General features: G+C 43.1%; 1 protein-coding gene across 1 annotated transcript in view; it reads right to left on the bottom strand.

The window, feature by feature from the left end:
- The window catches only part of LOC118577472 (scavenger receptor cysteine-rich domain-containing protein SCART1-like), a 95,862-nt gene extending 82,755 nt beyond the window's left edge, over positions 1-13,107 (bottom strand). The window contains exon 1 of the mRNA XM_036177671.1: positions 13,033-13,107. Within this exon, the coding sequence (XP_036033564.1) occupies positions 13,033-13,107 (75 nt within the window). The remainder of the gene's footprint in view (positions 1-13,032) is intronic.
- Positions 13,108-23,191: the final 10,084 nt, after the last annotated feature.

Genomic DNA, 23,191 nt, shown 5'->3' with positions numbered 1-23,191 from the left:
CTGCAAAGACTCCTCCCTGTTTAAGGAAAGAGATAAACACTGATACTCAAGCATTTCACGGGCATCATCTACTCTAGGTTTTCCACTGAAGATCAAAGCCACAAAGGGAAGGACCATGGGAAGGGGTAATAAGGTAATGACTCCCTTCCTCTTCTTCCTTATTCTCTGTCTCCTGTCTTTGTCTCTTATTCTCTACTCTCTGTCCCTCTGGGACAAACAAATCTTCTTTGTGCTGAGAATTTGGTCTTGAGGGTCCTGAGTTGACACCGATCTCTTACTCTTCTCAGTGTCTCTGACCCCTGCTCCTATATCTGTCCTGGACGCTAAGCTATGCCTCTGCCCTTTCAAGGTTGGTCCTTAGATTAGAGTCCCTTAAGGACAGACAGAGTAGTCCTTGCTGTTCCTTTGGCTCCTTTATGTGCTACACATAATGTCCTTTCATACTCTTGTCCATGGTGGCTGTAGGAGGGACTCTGGATAGAGAGGAGATGGATGTGGTTCATAGGAAAATTGTGGTTTATAAAGGCAAAGGGGAACTCTGTGTTGGGATAAGTCCTTTAATTTTAATTGGGCATGTTGGTTAGGGTAACCAAAGAGGGATTTGATTGCTGAACTTCAAAACTTTGATAGCTGGACCTTAGTAGTCAGTATCAGGAGGAAGAAGTGTCCAAATAATAGAATAGACCTTGGTGGCTAGCTTTAACTTGGGCTTACACAGGGACACTTTGCTCAGCCTGGAAGGAGGGGACTGGACCTGCCTGTACTGAATCCACCAGGTTTAATTGAATCCCCCGGTGAGTCTTGGCCCTGGAGGAGATGGGAATGGAGGGGAGGGGCTGGGGGAAAGATAGGCATGGGGGCAGGAGAGGGGAGGACAGGGGAACCCATGGCTGATGTGTAAAATTAAAACACAAATATAATAAATGAAAAAAAAGAATGTAATCTAATGGTTTTTAGCAAGGCCTAGGGAACAGGGGAAGGGCAAGGCCTGCCAGAGCCAGGCTGGCTAGAGTCCCTTCAAGAAGTCACTCTTTGGTCCTTTAAATGCAAGTGCCAACTGTAGCAGAGTCACCATAAGTAAGCAATGAAGCAGAAGTATGATGGATCTCTGGACACAAAGGAGCACACCTACCAAGCTCAGCAGTGCCCATTCTGCTCATCATCATCATCTGTGGGCTGGTCCTCAGGCTCTTCAGCATCATCATGACCCTCTTCCTGCATCAGTAGCTAGTCTCTTCTGCACAGGGACAACTTCAATGTCCTCATAGATGCCACCTGACTGTAGATGCCCCAACATTCCAGAACCGGTGGAGACCACCCCCAAACCTTGCAGAACAAGCATTGCTCTAATTTAAGCCCCTTCTCCACCCCTCCTGGTCTTGCAGCCTCCTGTGTGTTCTGAAACTGCTCATTGAGATCACTGACTTCCATAAGACAGCATAAGAGATGGAAGGAGACATGAGGAAGTCCTAAGTATGCAGAATGTCCCTATCTAGCCAACCTGGAAGCCCAGAGAAAAAGATCCTAGCATCCTCCAGACCACACCTTAGGGTTCCCCAGAATCCAACTCAGCAGTGGCTACTAGAGACCTGCCAGAATGTGGGGCAGTGACAAGAACAGATATGCCTGCTGAGGTCAGGATCTCGTAGAACTTCCTCCAGCTTCCTGTCATGCTGCCCCTGAAAGCCATACCAGCACATGCCATACCCATGCAAGCATCTCTGCTGTGGCACCACCGAGCAGCCATAACCAGGAAGACAATGCCCAGGAGGCAGCCAAACACCAAGCAGGCAATCTCAAGCAGGTTCCAGACCTCAGCAATGGGTGGAGGGGCCAGGGAAGGAGCTGTGTGGCCATGGAGACAGCTGTGCCTTAGCTGTATGAAATGAACTGATCCTAGGTTTAAATGACCTCAGCCTTGCAGGAAGGGTGTGGGGCACCCAGGACAACTGGATCTCCAGAATAACCTTGGCTGGCTGCTGATTGTGGGAGATAGTCTAAAGATTTATAGGGCAGAGGCTGGAGAAATGGCTCAGCAGTTAAGAGCACTGACCGTCCTTCCAGAGGACTTGGGTTCAATTCCCAGCACCCACATGGCAGCTCACAACTGTCTGTGACTCTAGTTCTGGGGGATCCAACACCCTCTCACGGACATAGATGCAGGCAAAACACCAATGCATGTAAAATAAAAATAAATAAATTAGTTTTCAAAAAAGATTTATAGGGCAAACTATCACAGAAGGTCCTTGATGTCCAGTCCTGTGGTGATATTTTAATTGTGCTGAAATGTGATTTTATTTGTATGTTAATAAATAAAGTTTGCCTGGAGATCAGAGGTCACATAGCAAACCATAAGCAGAGTCAGGTGGTGATAGCACATGCCCTTAATCCAATCACATGACAGGCAGAGTCTCTATGTGGTCAAGGACACAGCCAAGCATGGTGACACAAGCCTTTAATCCCAGGACCAACCATAGAGACCTGGAGGTCTGTATAGACAGGCAGTGAGGAGGAAGTCATGTGACTGGGCTTAGAGCCAATGAGAAAGCAGAACAGAGAGGCAATAAAAAGACAAATCAGACAGGAAGAAACTTTCTCTGTAGGGAAATGACAACTGCAAGGTGGTAAGATAAGGTAGTCGTGGCTCTTCGCTAATTCTCTGATCTCTTCAGCTATTATCCCTGTATTTGGCTCTGTGTTTCTTATTTAATAAGACTGTTTAGATATTTGTCTACAGAAAACAAGCAGATAAAATGAAAATTAGGAAAGCAATTCAGGATATACACATAACAGAAAAAAATCAAGACCATGTAAAAGCAAATTTGTTTGATTTTTATTTCGAATATTATTTTATTTTTATACAGATATTTGTGTTTCAATTTTACATATCAGCCATGGGTTCCCCTGTCCTCCCCCCTCCCGCCTCCACCTCTGCCTTCCCCTTAGCCCCTCTCCCCCATTCCCATCTCCTCCAGGGCAAAGACTCCCCCGGGGATTCAGCTCAACCTGGAAGATTCAGTACAGGCAAGTCCAGTCCCCTCCTTCCAGGCTGAGCAAAGTGTCCCCACATAAGCCCCAAGTTCCAAACAGCCAGCTCATGCACTAAGGACCATAAAGGCATTTGCTCAGCTATGTTCATATCAGCATTGCTTGTAATAGCCAGAACATGGAAACAACATAGATGCCCTTCAACTGAAGAATGGACAAATAAAATGTCTTACATATACACACTGGAGTACTACTCAGCAGAGAAAAGCAATGACATCATGAGGTTTGCAGGCAAATGGATTGATTTAGACAAAATCATCAAGAGCGAGGTAACCCAGACTCAGAAAGACAAACAAGGTATGTACTCACTCATAAGAGGACACTAGATGTAAAACAAAGATGACTAGACTGCTACATAACTCCAGAGAGGCTACCTAGAAAACAGGACCCTAAGAAAGACACAGGGATCGCCCAGTGACAGAGAAATGGATGAGATCTACATGAACAACCTGGATGACAGTGGGAGTAATGAAGGGCAAGGTTTGAGGGAAAGAAAGCTTAGGGGAGCAGGAGATCCCAGCTGGATCAAGAACAGAAAGGGAGAACAAGGAATAACAAACAGACCATGATAAATGAAGACCACATGAGAACAGGAATAGGCAGAGTGCTGGAGAGGTCCCCTGAAATCCACAAAGGTACCTCCACTGCAGACTACTGGCAATGGTTGAAAGCCCGAACTGACCTAGCCTGGTGATCGGATGGCCAAACACCCTAACTGTCATGCTAGAACTCTCATCCAATAACTGATGGAAGTGGCTGCAGAGATCCTTGGCCAGGCCCCAGGTGGAGCTCTAGGAGTCCAATTGTCGAGAAAGAGGAGGGATTGTATGAGCGAGAATTGTTGAGACCATGATTGTAAAAAGCACAGGGACAAATATCCAAATGAATGGAAGCACATGAATTATGAACCAAAAGCTGTGGAGCCCCCAAATTTGTTTGTTTTTAAAAGTATTTCTTTTCTTTTTGAGATTATGATATAATTACATCATTTCCCTCTTCCCCTCCTCCCTCAGGTACTCTCTCCTTCCTCTTTGTCAAATTCATGGTTTCTTTTTTCATTAATGATTGTTACACATATGTTCCTAAGTACAGAAGTACAATGTGCCCAGTCTATATAATGTTTCTTGTATATATGTTTTGAGGGCTGACCATTTGGTATTCAAAAAACAATTGAATTTTTTAAAACACTGTGGAAATAGTCAAATAATTTTTTAATTTTAAAAACATTATTGAGAATCTAAACAATGGAGTTGGTGGAGCTGATGACTTTGAGACTTGAAAATAAGTCTATTAAAATTATCCAGAGAGATAAGACAGAAGGAATGCTGATGCTTAAAGGAAACCCTGACACAAGGAAATTTTCACTCATGGATATTCAGGAAGATAAAGACATAGAAAACATATACAGCTACAGAACTGCTGCCTTTCTCCAATCCTTAGGGAAGTAAGACATCCAGTTCATGCAAGCTCTAGATACTTGTGAATTTAACCCAAAAAATCCTCTTCAGACTTATTAGAGTTCATCTGTCAAAGATGCACACTTGGGAGAAAAAATCAAATTCAGCAAGAATGTCAAGTCATAAACAAGGGAATTGGGCTACCAGCAGACCTATGCTCTGAATCATAGACCAGGAGAAAGTGGGTATATTCAAAGTTCTGAAGAAAATAAATAAGCAACTAAGAATACCAGACCCACTAAGTTCCTTCAGAAAAGAATAAATATTTTTCTAACACAAAGAAACACTGAAGACTTCATCAACACCAGACCAGCCCTATAAGAATGGCTCAAGGAAATCTACGACAGATCTAAAGGTTGACAAATGGTATTAAAACACACAGTAGGACAATACACCACACCATAGCCAACACACAAAAGAGAAAGAGATTTAAATCTAATGTTAGAGGAAACCAGTAGAATAGAGATATGAAAAAGAGAAGAGAGAAGGAAAAAGGAACAGACTTAACAACCATAAAACATCAAAGAAACAGCAGGAATGTGTATATGCTTATTTATTAATAATGACCTTAAATGTAACTGTGTTAAATTTCTCAAGTTAAAGGTAGAACTTGAGCTGGATATGGTGTTGCACACCAGTGATCCCAGAATTTGGAAGGTGAAAGCAGAGGAATCAAGTGGTTCTAAACTAGCCTGAGCTACATAGAAAGCTCCAGACTAGCAGGGACTATTAGTGAGACCATTTCTCAAAAAAAAACACAAAAAACAAAAAACCCACCCCATATATATGATATATGGACATAAATAAATACATACATATCCTGAGTGTATGATTAAAATCTAAAACCTATGATATGCTGTCTACCAGAAACTCATCCATTAGAAAAGAATGAAGGATGGAGTAGAACAGATCATTCCACAAAAACAGAAGCCAAAAGTGAGGAGTAGTTTTACTTATACTGAAAAAGTAACTTTCTGAAAAAAAAAAAGATTCATTATGTAATAATTAATAGATTAATTCATAGATATACATACACACAATAGGATAGAAGCCAGTTTTATAAAACATTAGTAAATCTAAAGTAAGAGACAGAGTACAGTGCAGTAACAGTTCATCAGTGAGCAGATCATCCAGACAAGCAAATCAACAAAAGAACATCAGAATTAATGGTATAACTATATAAACTAATAAATCTGATGAACATAGATACAAAATCCTCACCTGAACACAGGCCAACCCAACAGAACATCACACATGTATCTAATGCCATAACTAAGTGAGATCTGTCTGAGGGATACATGAACACTATAACATAGGCAAATCAATAAATACAGAATATCGATCATCAAAATCTTAGAACACACCAATTCCAAAATCAGCACATGGGAAGAAATAACAAAGAACAAGGCAGAAGTATTTGAAATAAATATTAAAACAGCAATAAAAATAAAGTAGTAAAAGCAACAGTTCACTCTTTGAACAGATAAACAAGATGAACCAGGCTTAGCCAAACTAACCAAAATAAAGGGGGGGAAGATGCAAAATGTTGACATCAGAGTTGAAGGAGAACATTACAGTGGATACCACTGGAATCCAGAGGATCATTAGAGAGGGCTTTGAAATTTTACAGTCTAAGAAACTGCAAAAATCTAAAAGAAAGAGGCGGGGGGAAGAAAACTATAGATCAAACTTTCTCAATGGGTATTTTTCAAAAGAAGGCACAAAGCCAGGTGAGTAGAGAAAGTGGGAGTCACTGCCCACAGACACTAAAAGAAAGTTCTAGAATGAGATGGAAAAAATAAAAAGGAAAGATAGCATCATATGGAGAAACATACTGATCTGAAAAATCCAGTAAAAGGCCAGGGACTAGGTTTGGACAACATGAAGATAGGGGTGAGGAAGCTGCAGAAATATGACAGGTTAGACAATGGGTCAAAGAATATGAAGACCAGAATCCAGGGACATGTGGGACATGGACCAAGACTCTGGTAAGCTCCCAAAGAGAAAGAAATGGAAAAAATATATCCAAGGAAAACAACATTTCTTAGAAAGCAAAGCAGTAACTACAGTAGATGTATTAATAATCTAAGACTGTGATAAGAAATATGAATGGTCAACATGATTGGAATAAGAAACACCTAAGAAATTAGTGAAGTGCAGCTCTGTGTGTGTCTGTGAGTTTCCGGGGGGAAAAATCAATCCTGCTGGCTCTGAAGAAGTTAATGGACTGATCTCTTGATGGATTCATAATGTGATTGTTTTATTGGGAAATGGGACCTATTTGGAGGAAAGAGTCATGGGGATATATCCTATGGGATATGTTTCACTCTACTTTTGACCCTCCATGATGTGAATAGCTGTGCTCTACCCTGCTGGAACTAACATCTCTGAAACCATACATTAAAGTGTACCCTACCTCCCTTAGGTTGTTTCTATGAGGTTTTTATCACAGCTGTGACTGAAGAGTCACTAATACAGGCTAATTGAAAAAAGCAAAATATGAACTAAAATGAGTGGGCAGATATATAGATGCATGATGAACTAACTGGCTAACAGTGGTGAGCAGAAATACATTTGCACAAAGATGGAGATCCCACTGTCTAAAGCAGCAGGAACACCTGCTAAAGCAGCTGGGAAATCCTGGTGGTTCTCCTGAGAACCGTAACAAAACACTAGACTCAAGAATGATGGCCCCAGACAATATCTGATCAATAAAAATAGCCTCAGGGTGATCTGAAGAAAGTTCTGGACAGAGTAAGACAAAATTAAAATTAATTGGAGATATCAGTTGAGTGTGATGGCACATGCCTTTAATCCCAGCACTCGGGAAGCAGAGGATTACAAGAGGATCCTTGTGAGTTCAAGACCAGCCTGGTCTACAAAGAGAGTTCCAACACAGCCAGGATGATTAAAAAAAAAAAAAAAGACCCTGTCTCAAAAAACAACAACAAAGAATTGGGGGTTGGGGATTTAGCTCAGTGGTAGAGGCTTGCTCCTGGAAAAAACTGATCCTCCCTCTTTCTGTAGCCACTGATCACCTGTAGCTCTTCATCTAGGAGTGGAGCCTTGAGAATCCCTCATCCAAGCTGGCATACTGACTGGTGTTGTTTTTCACACAGGTCTTGATTAGGTAGCCATATTGTTAAGAGCTCATGGGTGCAGCATTCCTGTTGTTTACTGAGGACATTATCCAGGCAGGTATCTTGGTCTTACGGTCTTTCCATCTTCTCTTCAAGGATGTTTCCTCAGCCTCAGGTATAGGGGTTGCACTGTAGATGAGGGACTGGAGGACCCCAGGGTCATTTATTCTGTGCATTTTAATCAGATGTGGATCTTGGTAATAGCCTCTGTTTACTGCAAAAAGAAACTTCTTGGACGAGGTGTGAGAGCTACATTTATTTATGAGTGTAAGGATAAGTCTTAAGAATGCAGTTAGATGCTACTGAGCACCAAATCTGAGGCGATGGCCCCATGACAGTGTTTGCATCGATGTCCAAGGCTCCAGTTACCACCAAAGGCAATGCAGATGCCTGGGGTCTAGACCTCTGCACAGTAAAGCTGGCACTGTCCCTAATAGGAGAGCTGCAACCCACACTCTTGGGACAGCTCTCCCCACTCCTCACCATAGGCCTCAGAGGGCTGGCTCCATCCCTCACCTGAGAGGAGTGGCCCTAGCTACCTGGACCAACCAATACAGCTGTTACCCAGGTATACATATAAGGCCTGGAGTTGGTACATCCCATCTATCATCTGCTGGAGTGTTCAAAGGGACTGATCTTGTGGAATCATAGCTGCAGGATCTCTAAGACTCCAAACAATAGCAGGATATTGGAGAGAAATGTCAGTGGGGGTCCAGTTTTGATAGTGTACCAAAGCTAGAGGCCTTAAATCTGACCAATAAATTATTACACAATGAACATTTACGAGTAATGCTGTTTGGACAAAAGGGTTTGCTGTAGGATACACAGCAGCTCCCAGTGTCACTAAGATGAATGAAGGGGTGATGGAGAGGTGGGAAAGATGGAGAAATGAAGTGTTTTTCTTTTTTAAAAAATTATTGTTAAACCAGCCCCCAGCTTCCATCCTGCCCTGGAACTCCCATCTGGACCAGAGGTGACTACCTGGGGTTATAGTCAGAGAGGCAACTGCCCCTGGGTCCCACCCCTGGACACCAGCCATCCCAGGAGGACCTGCCCAACTTGGCCCCAGTTTCCAGCCAATCGGTGGGCCCTGCGGGAAGGCTCCCCTTTTCCAAGACTGCAGGCAGACCCTGCAGTCTCCACACCCTGCCCCCACACCCATTTGCCCCAGACCCCAGCCACTTCCTGAAACTCAGAGACCAGCCCCCAGCTCCCATCCTGCCCCAGAACTCCCATCTGTATCAGAGCATCCATCCTGTCCTGGAACTCCCATCTGGACAAGATAAGGAGACCACAGGGACTTCTTGAGACTCAGAGTCCAGCCCCCCAGCTCCTATCTGGCCAGCACTCTCATCTGGACCAGAGCTCCCATCTGGCCCAAAGCTTCCATCTGGACTAGAGAGAAGCTCCCTAAATCTGTCAGCTCTGTCTGGACCAAGTACACTGATAAGACCAAAAACGAACCCACAAGGAGATGAGCAGACGTCAAGGCAGAAGTACAAACAACAAAATAAAGAGCAATACAGCATCACCAGAACCTAGCCCTTCTCCAACAGCTAGACCTGAACATCACAGAATGGAAGAAGAAGAAGAAAACAACCTTATAAGTAACATCATGAAGAGGCTAGAGCCTTATATAGAAGAAATCAAAAAAAAGTGGAGGAACAGGCAAACAAAAAAATGGGAAGAACGCTATTAAAAACTAGAGGAAAGGACAATTAAAGCAGAAGAAAACAATAAGTCCCTGAAAGAAAATCATGAAAAAGCAATGAAACAGATGAGGGAAACAGTCTAAGACCTGAAAAAGGAAATAGAAAAAAATGAAGAAGACACAAGCAGAGGGAATGCTGGAAATAGAAAATCTGAGTAAACAAACAGGAACTTCAGAGGCAAGTATAACCAACAGAATGCAAGAGATGGAAGAGAGGATCTCTGGTGTTGAAGACATGTTAGAAGAAATAGATTCATCAGTCAAAGAAAACACTAAAACCAACAAAGTCATGACCCAAAATGTCCAAGAAATTTGGGACACCATGAAAAAACCAAACCTATGAATAATAGGGATAGAGGAAGGAGAAGAATACCAATGCAAAGGCACAGAAAATATATTTAACAAGATCATAGAAGAAAATTTTCCCAACTTAAAGAAGGAAATGCCTATGAAGATACAAGAAGCCTATAGAACACCAAACAGACTAGACCCCCCAAAAAAGTCCCCTTGCCACATAATAATTAAACAACTAAACATACAGAATAAAGAAAGAATATTAAGGGCAACAAAGGAAAAAGGCCAAGTGACTTATAAAGGCAAACCCATCAGAATAACACCCGATTTCTCAATGGAGACTTTGAAAGCCAGAAGGACCTGGACAGATATAATGCAGACACTAAGAGACCATGGATGCCAGCCTAGACTAATATACCCAGCAAAACTTTCAATCACCATAGATGGAGTGAACAAGACCTTCCAAGACAAAACCAGATTTAAACAATAATTATCCACAAACCCAGGCCTACAGAAAGCACAGAAGGAAAATTCCAACCTAAGGAAAGCAGATACACCCATGAAAACACAGGCAATAGATAACACCACAGCAGTAAACCCCAAAGAAGAGAAGTACAAACACACTACTACCAAAAAATAAAAATAATAACAGGAATGAACAATCACTGGTCATTTATATCCCTTAATATCAATGGACTTAATTCACCTATAAAAAGACAAAGACTAACAGAATTGATATGAAAACAGGACCCATCTTTCTGCTGCATACAAGAAACACACCTCAAATTCAAAGACAGACACCTCCTAAGAATAAAAGTCTGGGAAAAGACTTTCCAATCAAATGGTCTTAAGAAGCAAGCTGGTGTAGCCATCCTAATATCCAGCAAAATAGACTTCAAACTAAAATGAATCAAAAGAGATGATGAAGGACATTATATACTCATCACAGGAAAGATCCACCAAGATGAAGTCTCAATTCTGAACATTTATGCCCCAAACACAAGGGCACCCACATATGTAAAAGAAACATTACTAAAGCTTAAATCACATATAAAACCCCACACATTAATAGTGGGAGACTTCAACACCCCACTTTCACCTCTGGACAGATCGGCCAAATTGAAACTTAACAGAGGCACAATGGTCTTAACTGATGTTATGGCTCAAATGGACTTAATCAATATCTACAGAACATTCCACCCGAACAAAATAATATGCCTTCTTCTCAGCACCCCATGGAACCTTCTCTAAAATTAACCACATACTCGGCCACAAAGTAAATCTCAACAGATACAAAACAATTGGAATAACCTCCTGTGTTCTATCGACCATCATGGTTTAAAGTTTAAAGCAAGTGCCTGTGGAGATCAGAGGCAACAGACTCCCTAGAGCTGGATTTATAGGCAGTTAGTAGTTGCTCTGTGTGGATGCTGAGATTCAAATGCAGGTCCTCTGAAAGAGTCGTACTCGCTCTTAACTGCTGAGCCATCTCTACAGCCCCTGAAGCATGTCTTGGTCCTGCTGGAATGGCTCATGTCCAACACTGCTCCCAAATGTCAGCCCCACTTCCCCTGGAGACCCTGTCCTCCCAGCTCCCTACCAGTCTTCCTTACTCACCCCTACACCCACGTGATCAGCAACTGCAGTGTGTCCAGTGTCCCTCCAGTTCCACCCCACTCACTGGCACTTCCATCTCCACTGTGCAGCCTCTGACTGCCTGGGCCAGCCAACATGCCACTATCCACCAGTGCTACCACCCCAGTACTGCTTCCAGGCCTCTGCATAGCCCATTCTTGTCACCCACCGTAACCCCTGCTAGTGCATAAGAGGCACCTCCCCAGGAGGAAGTGTGACTACATGGTCCCAGCCTGGGCAAAAGAGATACCTCCAGAGCCACTGATAAAGGATTGTATATGGCAGTGGAAGGAGAAAGACAGGACCCCTTACGTTTATTTCTCTGACACCTGAGGGAAGCATGGGCCTCCCTCGGGGTTGTCCATCATTATAGCTCCCCCTTCCCAAGCCTCCTCATCCCCCTTAGCCTGCTCCTCCTTGGAAGTAGCATACAAGCAAGTCATTAGGACCTGAACCTCCATGCGCAGCCCCACACTCGTGTCTTCTTCAGGTCCCAGCTTGTCTCACTCTGAAGCTGTCCCATTACTACCAGGTGACTTCAGTTCAGCACCATGGTCACCTCCTTCTGTGGCCCCTGGAACAGTGAGAGAAGCTGTTTTCTCACAAATTCAAGGGCCCACAATTTGTTATCCTTCCCTGCCACAAACCCTACCATGCTTTTAGGTACACACACACACACACACACATACACACACTCAGCCTGAGCTCACTGCTACCTTCCATGCCCTTCTATCAGCCCCTCCATATCCCTACCCTAGAGTGGCAGCTCCCTAAGACTTGACACTGCTCAATGACCAAGCTCTCCCACTATCCTGTGGCCCCAGCACAGCCCAGGAGACATTGCAGGACCCATAGACCCATGTCATTTAGTGTCCATTTGGATCACAGGAATCAGAAACTGGGTTGCATTCCCCATGTCCAGGCTTGGACTATGCACGCACTTTTGATATGAGAGGAAGCATCTTCAAGGGTCAAGATCTTTGCACCTCACAGCTCTCCAGCCCAGGAAAGTCCAACCTTCCTCAAACTGAGCGGGACAGCTGGTCATAGCTAGAGAATCTCATGCTGCAGGACTTGGACACCCAAGAGCTACTGCCTCCTCGGTGTTATGTGTATAAATATGGGGAAAAACTTACCAAAAGAGTGGCCTTCAGAGTGAGGAGGGGCCCCAAACTCAGCAGTTCAAAGAGTTTGCCTCATGCCTCCACAGTGGCCAGAATTTCAGCTGTGGCAATAAAAGAGATATTGTCTTAGGTTAATTGTAAAGATGTAAGAGAACTGCCAGCCCATGTCCAATGGACACAGCAAGGGCCTCTTCACAGCACATCAGCAGTTCTGCATCTCAGTCTGTAGCAAAGCAACCAATGACCTTTATGGCCCTGAGTACCACCAAACATGAGCAACAGACTGGGGTGGTTTCCTCCCAAACCGATAAGGGCTGAGGTAGAGCCTCACCCGGACCCTACCACCAGACAGGTGGCTCATCTGACTTTAGCATAGTGGAATGAAGGCCTGTGTCTGTGTCCCCTACCCAGATCCCATCACCAGCAGAGAGAATGCACCCAAGGGAAGCATCTCCATCATGCAGGTGGCATCCTTGGGGACTCAGGGAGTCCCAACTGAAACAGAAAAATCAGACAGATCAGATAACTCTGTCAGAGCTCTGGAAAGAAAGCTGCCATAGATAAATCAATCCACAGAAAGAGCAACACCTCACACCAAGCTAGACAGGTGTTCACCTACTTACCTGCTTGGATGTAGGGGATCCAAGAGTCTCATAACACAAAACCACAATAGCTGAGATCTGCAGAGAACCACCCATCCTGTGAAAAACCAGGAAACTCACAACTGAATGATAAATGTTAGGGCTATCTGCAAGGATCTTAAAACAAACACTTTGAAAATGTTTCTATCATTGCCAACTCTCTCCAAACAAATGAAAACAAATAGAAAATCTCCAAACTCCTCCTAATGTTTGGCTGTGTGTCTGCATCTGTTTCCATCAGTTGGGGGTGGGGGGAAGCCTCTCTGATGACAACTGGGCTAGGCACCAATCTGGTCACAGGAGATGGTCAGTTCATTGAAGAGGAGGAGAAAGGATTGTAGGAACCAGAAGGTCAAGAGCACCAAAAGAAAACTTATAGAACCAACTAACTTGGGCTCATAGGGATTCACAGACTGAACCGACAACCAGAGAGCCTGCATGGGACTGACCTAGGCACTCTGCATATATGTTACAGTTGTGAAGTTTGGTCTTTTGTGGGACTCCTAACAGCAAGAGCAGGGGCTGTCTCTGGCTCTTTTACTGGCTTTTGGGACCCTGTTTCTCATACTGGGTTGCCTTGCTCAGCCTTAATACAAGAGTAGGTCCTTTTTCTTACTACAACTTGATATGCATGTTTTGTTGATACCCATGGGAGGCCTGCCCTTTTCTGAATAGAAATGGAGGAGGAATGGGGGAGCAGTGGGGAGGGGGAAGACTGGGAGGAGAGGAGGGAGGGGAAATATGGCCAGGATAAATAGAAAATAATTTTAGTTTTTAAAACATCTTGGCTCTACAGCCATTGGTTCATAATTCATGTGCTTTCTTTCGATTGGCTATTTGTCCCTGTGCTTTTTGCAATCTTGGATTCAACCATTCACGTTCTAGATCAGACCCTCTGGATAAGTGAGACAATTGAATAGCTTGATCTGTTTGGGAGGCACCCAGGCTGTGGGACCAGGACCTGTCCTTAGTTCATGGGCTGGCTGTTTGGAACCTTGGGCTTACACAGGGACACATGCTCAGCCTGGAAGGAGGGGACTGGACCTGCCTGCACTGAATCCACCAGGTTTAAATGAGTCCCCAGGGGTGTCTTGGTCCTGGAGAAGATGGGAATGGAGGGGAGGGGCTGAGGGGAAGGTGAGGGTGGGGGCAGGAGGGGGGAAAACAGGGGAACCCATGGCTAATGTATAAAATTAAAACACATAATAAAAAATTTTTTTTAAAAATCTTGGCAAAAAATTACAACCTTAAGATGAATGTGAGGACATGGTAAAAATCTGGATGCTCATCCTTTATTGGTGTGGAAATTAATGCAACTACTGCAATGGTTTCTCAGAACCACTCATCCTATGAATCAGTTCTTCAAGAAGTTAAACAAAAAGGTGCACAGGAATTCTACTCCTGTATGTTTGTCTAGGAGATGTTCCCACCAGACAATCCACGAATAAATGTTCACGGTAGCTGTTCACAGGAAACAAAGTTGATACAACCCAAGTGTGTGTCAGGGAGCAGATGACAAGGAGTGCATGTCCATGCGTGAAACACCATCCTCGATAAGCACTGAGACACAACACAAAGCAATGTGGATGGACCTTGAGAGACACAAGTGGCCACATAGTGTGTGTGATTCCTTTATCTGAAACACCCAGACGGGCAAATCCACCCACACAGCAAGCAGACTGGTGGTTGTCAATGGGCCACAAGAGGATAAAAAGGAAAATGACCACAAAAGGCCCAAGGTTCCATTCTGAGAAGGTGACAACGTGCTAAAATTAATGCTGGTGATAGTGGCATAATTCTGAACACACCGAAGTCTACTGCATTGTGCACTATGAAGAGAACATTTGCTGTATGTGAGTTATATCTCGATAAAGCTATTACTTAAAAACAACAAATAGATATTATACAAGCAAAAACAAAGTAGCCAAAATCAAAGTGGAAAAACTCAGTGATAGATCAACAGGATGGCATCAGTGAAGTTGAATATCACCAAAATTTGCTCAGTTTAAACAACAGAGAGAAAACGGAATCTCCAAGGTCTCTGGTGCAAGAGACCTACTGTTCGTCTTTGAATTTTTGTTCAGAAAGGAAAGAATAGACCATTGGTCTGAAAAAGCCCTTAAAGATATCGTGGCTGAAAACTCCCCAAATGTGGCAAAAGGCACAAGCCTACAGATTCAAGAGCAAATCCTTAATGGAATAAATCCAAAAACACCAAGACATACTGTAATTTTACATTACAATGCAACTCTGGGAAAACCTCATTGAAATAGCTACACAAAAAGGCTATGTTGCCTGTAAAGCAGTGGTTCTCAACCTTCCTAATGCTGTGACCCTTTAACATAGTTCTCATGTTGTGGTGACCCCCAACCAGAAAAGTATTTTTTCATTGCCACTTCATAACTGTACTTTTGCTACTGCTATTAATCGTAATGTGAATATCTGATATGTGACCCCAGTGAAAGGGTCATTTGACCCCAGAAAGGGTCATGACATACAGGTTGAGAACCGTTGTTGTGAAGGAACTGGATGACAGGGAACCTCTCCTCTGACAGCCATCAGCCAACTCAAAGCCTGCACCTAAGCAAAGTGCACTGCTAGGTGAGAGATGCTGGGTGAAGAAACTCAGATGAAAAGCCCAGCAGAGCCCTGCCCATGCTGGAGGAAGAGCTCTCTCTCGCGCTCGCTCTCTCTCGCGCGCGCGCTCTCTCTCTCTCTCACTTTCTTTTTGTTTATTATTTGTATCTTTTACATCATGCCTTCTGATCCCACCCATCTCCCTCCCCCAAAAAATTAAAATTTAAGAGAAAAGGGGGGGAAGTAAGAAAGAGAAAATCTTGTCATGGAAGCTGCAGTGTGACACAGTGAGTCACACAGTAAACCCCTTTATCTATTCATTTTTACATGCAGGTGTTCATCTCAAAGAATCATTGATCTGGTTAGAGGTCCCTGGTCTCTACTACACCACTCAGGAGTCTTCCTGGACATCCTGTTGCTACCCTGTGTGTGTGTGCAGTCCTGGATCCACGGGATCCCACCTCCACCCGACCCATGTTCCAACAGATCACAGATGGGGTGAGTGTTTGGGTGGGCCAACACATAACCCTAGTTCTGGCCCTGGGTAGTTGCAAGGTTGGTCAGCCCACCAGTTCCCCTGCCTTCACCACCAGGGGGAGCACTCCAGCGTTGCCCTGGCTGCTTTACCCTAGCAGTGATGAGCAAGGGGAGGAGCCAGTTCTTCCTTCACAGGAAAGAAAGCACAATAGAAGAGAAGGCTTTGAGTTCTGCTTGTCATGCTTTGTTTATGTGGGAAAATAGTTCAGCATCCTTTGCCTTCGGAGAAATACACATCAAAACTATGCTGAGATCCCATCTCACCGCAGTCAGAATGGCTGTCAGCAAAAAATAAAAATGCGGGCAAGGATTAGTCTACACTCCTGGCAGGAGTATGAACTAGTGACAGTGTGGGCAAGGATTAGTCTACACTGCTGGCCAAATTATAAACTAGTGACAGTGTGGGCAAGGATTAGTCTACACTGCTGGCAGGAATATAAACTAGTGACAGTGTGGGCAAGGATTAGTACACGCTGCTGGCAGGAGTATGAACTAGTGACAATGTGGGCAAGGATTAGTACACACTGCTGGCAGGAGTATGAGCTAGTGACAGTGTGGGCAAGGATTAGTCTACACTGCTGGCAGGAGTATGAACTAGTGACAGTGTGGGCAAGGATTAGTACACGCTGCTGGCAGGAGTATGAACTAGTGACAGTGTGGGCAAGGATTAGTCTACACTGCTGGCAGGAGTATGAACTAGTGACAGTGTGGGCAAGGATTAGTCTACACTGCTGGCAGGAGTATGAACTAGTGACAGTGTGGGCAAGGATTAGTCTACACTGCTGGCAGGAGTATGTACTAGTGACAGTGTGGGCAAGGATTAGTCTACACTGCTGGCAGGAGTATAAACTAGTGCAGCCTCTGTCTGAAAACGAGAACTACCATCTGGCCTAGCTCGATCACACCTGTGAATACATCTGAATAAATGTGAGCCACACATCACAGAGAGACTTTGCACACCCTTGCTTATTGCTGTACTGTTCATAATAATCAAGAATAAGGAACCAGTCTAGACAGCTGTCTGTTGATGAATGCACAAACGAGATGTATACAAACACAGTGGAGTATTATTCTGTAAAGAACAAAGCCATGTCATCTTCAGAAATGTGGATGGAAATTGAGACAACATGTAATAAAACCAGCCCACCATGGGAAGACAAGTATCGTGTCTTCTCTCATGTGCAGCATCTGCATTTTAAAATATTTAAGGGGCAGGGAGCAGAGTTCAGATCTCCGGAATCCACATAAATGTTGGGTGGACATAAGGTCTGTCTGTAATCCCAGCCCTCAGAAGATGGAGACAAAGGGCCCTGAAGCAATCCGGCTAGAGAGACCATATCTGGGTTCAATTGAGAAGCCTCACTTCAAGGCATAAAGTGGAGCTTGATCAAGAAAAATGTCTCACATTGACCTTGAGCCTCCACATACTTGCACACACATATACAGATGCACTCACATATTTGAATATGCATTCATGTGTTTCAATATGCATATACATGAAAATACATATCTGTGACATGAAAGTAAAAAGGGATCCCTCAGAAGAAGAAGGGGATCACTGGGTGGGGGGGGGGGGGGTCACTTGAGAGGGTGATGGAGAGGAAACAAGACCAAAGTAGCTTATACACTTGCACAAAACTATCATAAAGAAATCTATCACTTTTGTAATGGCTATTCATTAATAAAAAAATATTAAGAAAACTTTAAGAAAAAAACCACAGTAAGTTCATGCAAGGAACATATGATTTAATTTAAAGCTACACTAGCTTTAATAGCTGAGTCCTTCAAAGTATAAACAGGTAAGTGAGACATTTTTTGAGCTATGATGGTGTTTGGAAGGTGGAATGATTTAATATAAATTGAGTGTCCAGAACAAGTCAGAAAAATATTGAATAATTTAATTTGCTTGTTGGTAGCAATGTGTTTTGCACCATCACATTACATGGGCATGCAAAAATTCTATTTAGAGGAGTATTTGGAAGGAATTTTTTCTAATATGTGTGTTGTTTCCTCAGTAATGCAAGCTTTACAAAATTGTTTCTTTTTTCTGTTGATTAATAATGTTGGTGCATTTTATGTTTTTCCTTTTATTGAAAATAGATTCTTTTCTCATACAATATATCCTGATTATAGTTTCCCTTCCCTCTACTCCTCCCAGTTTCTCTCTACCTTCCCCATCCAAAATGTATAAAGAACTCAAGAAACTAAATATCAAAAAAGATAAATAAATAATCCAATTAAAAATGAAATGCAGATCTAAACAAAGGTTTCCTAATAGAGGAAACTCAAATGGCTGACAAGCACTAAAAGAAATATTCAGCATCCTTAGCCATCAGGGAAATGCAAATCAAAACTATTTTGAGATTCCATCTTAGATATTTCAGAATGTCTAAGATCAAAAATACAAGTGACAGCTCATGCTGGCGAGGATATGGAGCAATGGGAACACTCCTTCATTGCTGGTGGGTGTGCAATCTTGTACAGCCACGATAGAAATCAATATGTCAGATCCTCAGAAAATTCGGTATCAATTTACATCAAGACCCAGCTCTACCATCCTTGGGCATATACCCAAAGGATGCTGCATCCTACCACAAGGACACTTGCTCAACCATGTTCATTGCAGCTTTATTCACAAAATTATTTCTTCAAGTAAAAAAGTTGATACAGTCACCCCTCAAAAAAATTAACAAAATTCAAAACTTTAGCTCTACAAAGAACACATTCCAGTAAATAAAGATAAGTCACAGACACAGAGGCCCAGGATGGTAGCCCAGGAATATAGTCTCAAAGGCCTTAGGAGCAGATACAGGAGCAGGAACACCAAAGCCACAGGAAGACCAAGACCACTGCTTCCAAGCTTGCTGTAGGCACCTGCTCTCATGACCCAAAGATGTCCTGTTTGAGGCGGTTGCCTTTTATATTCAGCTTTCCCTTTTTCTGTAGATTATAAGTAAATCATAGTAAAAATGACAAGAAAAGTATCTTGTGTATCATGGGTTTAAAAACCCAGAGAATTAAAGTGTGTGATTTTAAAATGCAGGAAATAGATCGTCCATCAGGAATGGGTGGTGAATGGACTGTCACTGCAGAGCAAGAGGAACATAGAGCAGGCAGAGATGCTAGCCAGCCTGCCAGGGGTCACAGTGATATTGATCTAGTAGATTATCTGACTCATACAACTTGAGTGGCTGTTATGCTGTATAGATGTTAATACCTTGAAAAATCATTTAAAAAGCATTATTGGAGACCAACATAAATTATTCTATCATCATAAAAATGTCTAATTCTCCAAGAATTTTAATTTTGCAAGCACACAAGGAAATGACCTAAAAAATTTTGTGGGTGCTCAAAACTGACGGAAGTGTAGCTGGTAGATTTTAACATATCTGTCAACAAGTTATACCACAATCACAGAAAAAAATCACTGAAGAAATCCAAACATTTGAACAACAAGACTAACAGACTAACAACATGCAAAAAGACGTTGTGGTCACTGCATCTGGCAGCCACAAACACATCTGCCCTTGACTAGGCAACATTCATACACTCACCACATCAGAGTCCTGCAGGCCCATGGCCTCAAATTAACCTTAAGCCTTAAAATCAGGCAGAAGAGAATCTCTGAGAGCAGCGAGATACAGGGAGGCAGGAAGAACAAGAATATAAGAAGTGTTCCTGCTTGGAAATGTGCAACTCTGGCAATGCAGAACAGGGGGGATGCGTCTGAACACACAGCAGGGTTCATGCTGTTCTTGCTTCCTTGTTTCTTTCAGAACATCCCTGCTCTGGTTGTAAAAATGTCTCCAGGGTTTTGCTTTTGTTTTTTCAGGATGCTATGTAGCTTCTACTTGTCTGTTGAGGTCCCAGCTCCATCTCAAACTCATTCTGCAGATGGAGTAAGGTAGAGAGTGGGGCTTTTGATTCTCCCAAGTGGATATTAACACTGCTGTCTTTCCCATGCCTGGTTAGGATATTTTTGCCCTTTGGCTCCATCAGCTGAGTGTGTAGGAGTGTTTCTGGAGTCCCCATGTGTTCTATTCATCTGCTTTTCTATCTTTATACCCATGCCTCACTACTATTCTTATTGCAGCTCTAAGTATGAAGATGAAATAGTCTACATCGTAGCTGGGCAGTGACGGTGCATGCCTTTAATCCCAGCACTTGGGAGGCAGAAGTAGGTGGATCTCTGTGAGTTTGAGGCCAGTGCAGTCTACAGAGTGAGTTCCAGGACAGCCTGGGATACAGAGATGAACCTTGGTGTCTTAAAAAGACAAAAACAAATCTACATTTTGACATTTTGTTCTTTTTCATCATTCTTCTGTGGCTCATCTAGGTCCTTTCTCTGTCTGTACTGGATTACTGTAATTGTCTGTAATTAGGTACTGGATTGCTGGGGCTGGGGCACAGTAGTACAGCATGTCTCTACCATATATGAGGCCCTAGGTTTAAGCCTCAATACTGAAAAACTAAATACAAAATAATTACTGTATTTTGTAAATAGATATGTGTATTACATAATATAGTATCTCAGTTGAATCCTGTTTGCCTCCACTGTCTCTTTGCCCATTGAATTCAGAATGGGGACAGGGCTTGTACAGGTCCCCAGAATTTAGCCAACAGGTCCTTACAGCTGCACTCTCTACTGGACTTCCCTAAACACAAGCTGATGTCTCAAGAGTGACATCACGTGAGTGGGTCGTGTTATGCTTTGTAGCATTTTATGGCATCGAGGCTAGGAATGAGGAATGCAGAGTCCAGGCAGAATGGTTTTGAAAACTGTCAGTGTGGAACACAGGCTGTGACAATGATCCTGAAGGACCTTCCCATCACTCACTTTCTACATCAGTCACAGAAACATGTATCCATCAAGTAATGATGAGTTATGTTGATGGGTTTTTTATTTTATTTAATTTATTGAAAATATTACATAAACACACACACACACACACACACACACACACACACACACACACACACACACACACAATCATATAGTGCCTAGAGGTCAGAGGACAGCCTTTAGGAATCTGTTTTCTCCTTACACCATAGGCTCCAGGAAATTAACCCAGCAGGACATCAGACTAAGTGGTTTTATCAGCTGAGATGATGTTTTAATATTAAGCTTAGAGAAATGGTACTTACAATATGTTATCCTTTTATAGGTTGCTAAGATTTTGTTAGAAATTCTCTGTTCAGGGGAGGGGCTTGGTCCTGTCTCAACTGAATGTACCAGGCTTTGCTGTCCCCTCCATGGGAAGACTCACCCATTTGGAGGAGGGGATAGGGATGGGAGGATGAGAGGGGGATCTGTGGTTGGTATGTAAAATGAATAAAAATAATTTTTAAATGAAAAGAAAAATTCTCTGTTCACAGGGGATATTGTTCTGTAAATCTGTTTTCTTGACAAATTTTGATATCAGGATTGTGCTGGTCGTGAAAGATCTAAGACCTCTCTCTCTCTCTCTCTCTCTCTCTCTCTCTCTCTCTCTCTCTCTCTTTCTCATTTCACATCATGTGTCCTTGGATGTTTGATACATTTCACTAGTAAAAATTCTTTGGACTTGAATTTTTCTTTGTGCAAAGTTTTTTTTAATTTTTATTGTTTGACAGTTTTATACATTTATATAATGAATTCTAGTCATTTTCACACACACACACACACACACACACACACACACACACACTCTTATATCCCCTCTCTCTTCCCTTCCCTCTCCCTCCGAAGCTCTTCTCAGCAAATCTCCCTTACGCTTTCCCGTCTTCTTTTTGTGTGTGACCACAGAGTTTAGTTAGAGTTTCATGAGTGGAGGTTGTCTACTGGAGCAAGGGCAAACTATCAGTGCCCACATTGAAGGAAATCACACACACACACACACACACACACACACACACACACACACACACACACACACCAACAATCATTCATTATCAATAGTCCCTTGTGGAAGGAAGAATGGGCCTCATGGGGCTCTCCACCATCTGTGATGACATGTTGAGGGACTAAATCTTGTACAGGTCTGTAGATAACTGCATCAGTAGTGACTTCACAAATGCAATGGTTGCATGCTATCCAGAAGACATCTTTTTGCTGCATGCCTCCTTATCCCCCTGCTCCTGCATTCTTTCTGCCCCCTCTTCCTTGATACTTCCGGAGCACTAGAGAGGGTAATCCAGCAGTCCCCTTTCCACCCCTCAACACTGTACCATTGCAGATTTTTGGCGCTTTGGTCAGTTATGGGTCTGTGAATAACCTCCCACAGTAAGAAGCTTCTCTGATGGAGACTGGATGGATCGCTAACCTTTGGGCATATGCATGAGTGTTTAGAAGGCAGTTAGACAATGTGACCATATAGCAAAAAAAAATAGTAGTAAGCTCCTCCAAGGGCCTATGGTCTCCCCAGCCACAGACTCTTGTCTCTGGAGTAGACCTCAGATCTAATGAGAAAATGGTTGGTTAACCCCATAACAATCATGCTACTATTCTACCAGAGGGCGTACTTTGTCTGGCAGGTCATTATTATAGTTCACATGGTTCTCAGCTAGGTAAAACTACTGATGACTTTTCTCCCCTAGGAGCCTGACTAGCACCTCTGGTCATATGGAAGCTAGCCACTGAGGAAGAAGCTTCTGGCTTTGCTACAGCTTGATTTATCTATGTTTTATGAGCAAGTGGTATCTCCAGCTATAGGACCTTATCATCAAGTTCTAGTGGACAACCAAGAGTAATGACAATCACTTATATTGTTTTGGGAGTCTCTGGAACCTCCTTGGTGGTACTGGGATTTTCATTTAATAACCCATGGCTTCTGGGAAAAACATTATCTATCCATAGAGAGTGTCCCATTCAAACATGAGTGTTGGGGACCAAACTTAGGTCCTCTGGAAAAGCAACAGCAACTGCTTTTAAAAGTTGAACCATCTCTCGATCTCAGCATCCTTAGTTCCAATACTCCTCCCCCACCTCCCCCACTCTCCTCTACCCTCTCATGCCCTCCCCATTTAGACTCTTCTATCCCAGTAACCT

The sequence above is a fragment of the Onychomys torridus genome, chromosome 1 (assembly GCF_903995425.1).
Source record: "Onychomys torridus chromosome 1, mOncTor1.1, whole genome shotgun sequence".
Taxonomy (NCBI): Eukaryota; Metazoa; Chordata; class Mammalia; order Rodentia; family Cricetidae; genus Onychomys; species Onychomys torridus.
This window is presented reverse-complemented; position numbering and strand designations above follow the sequence as displayed.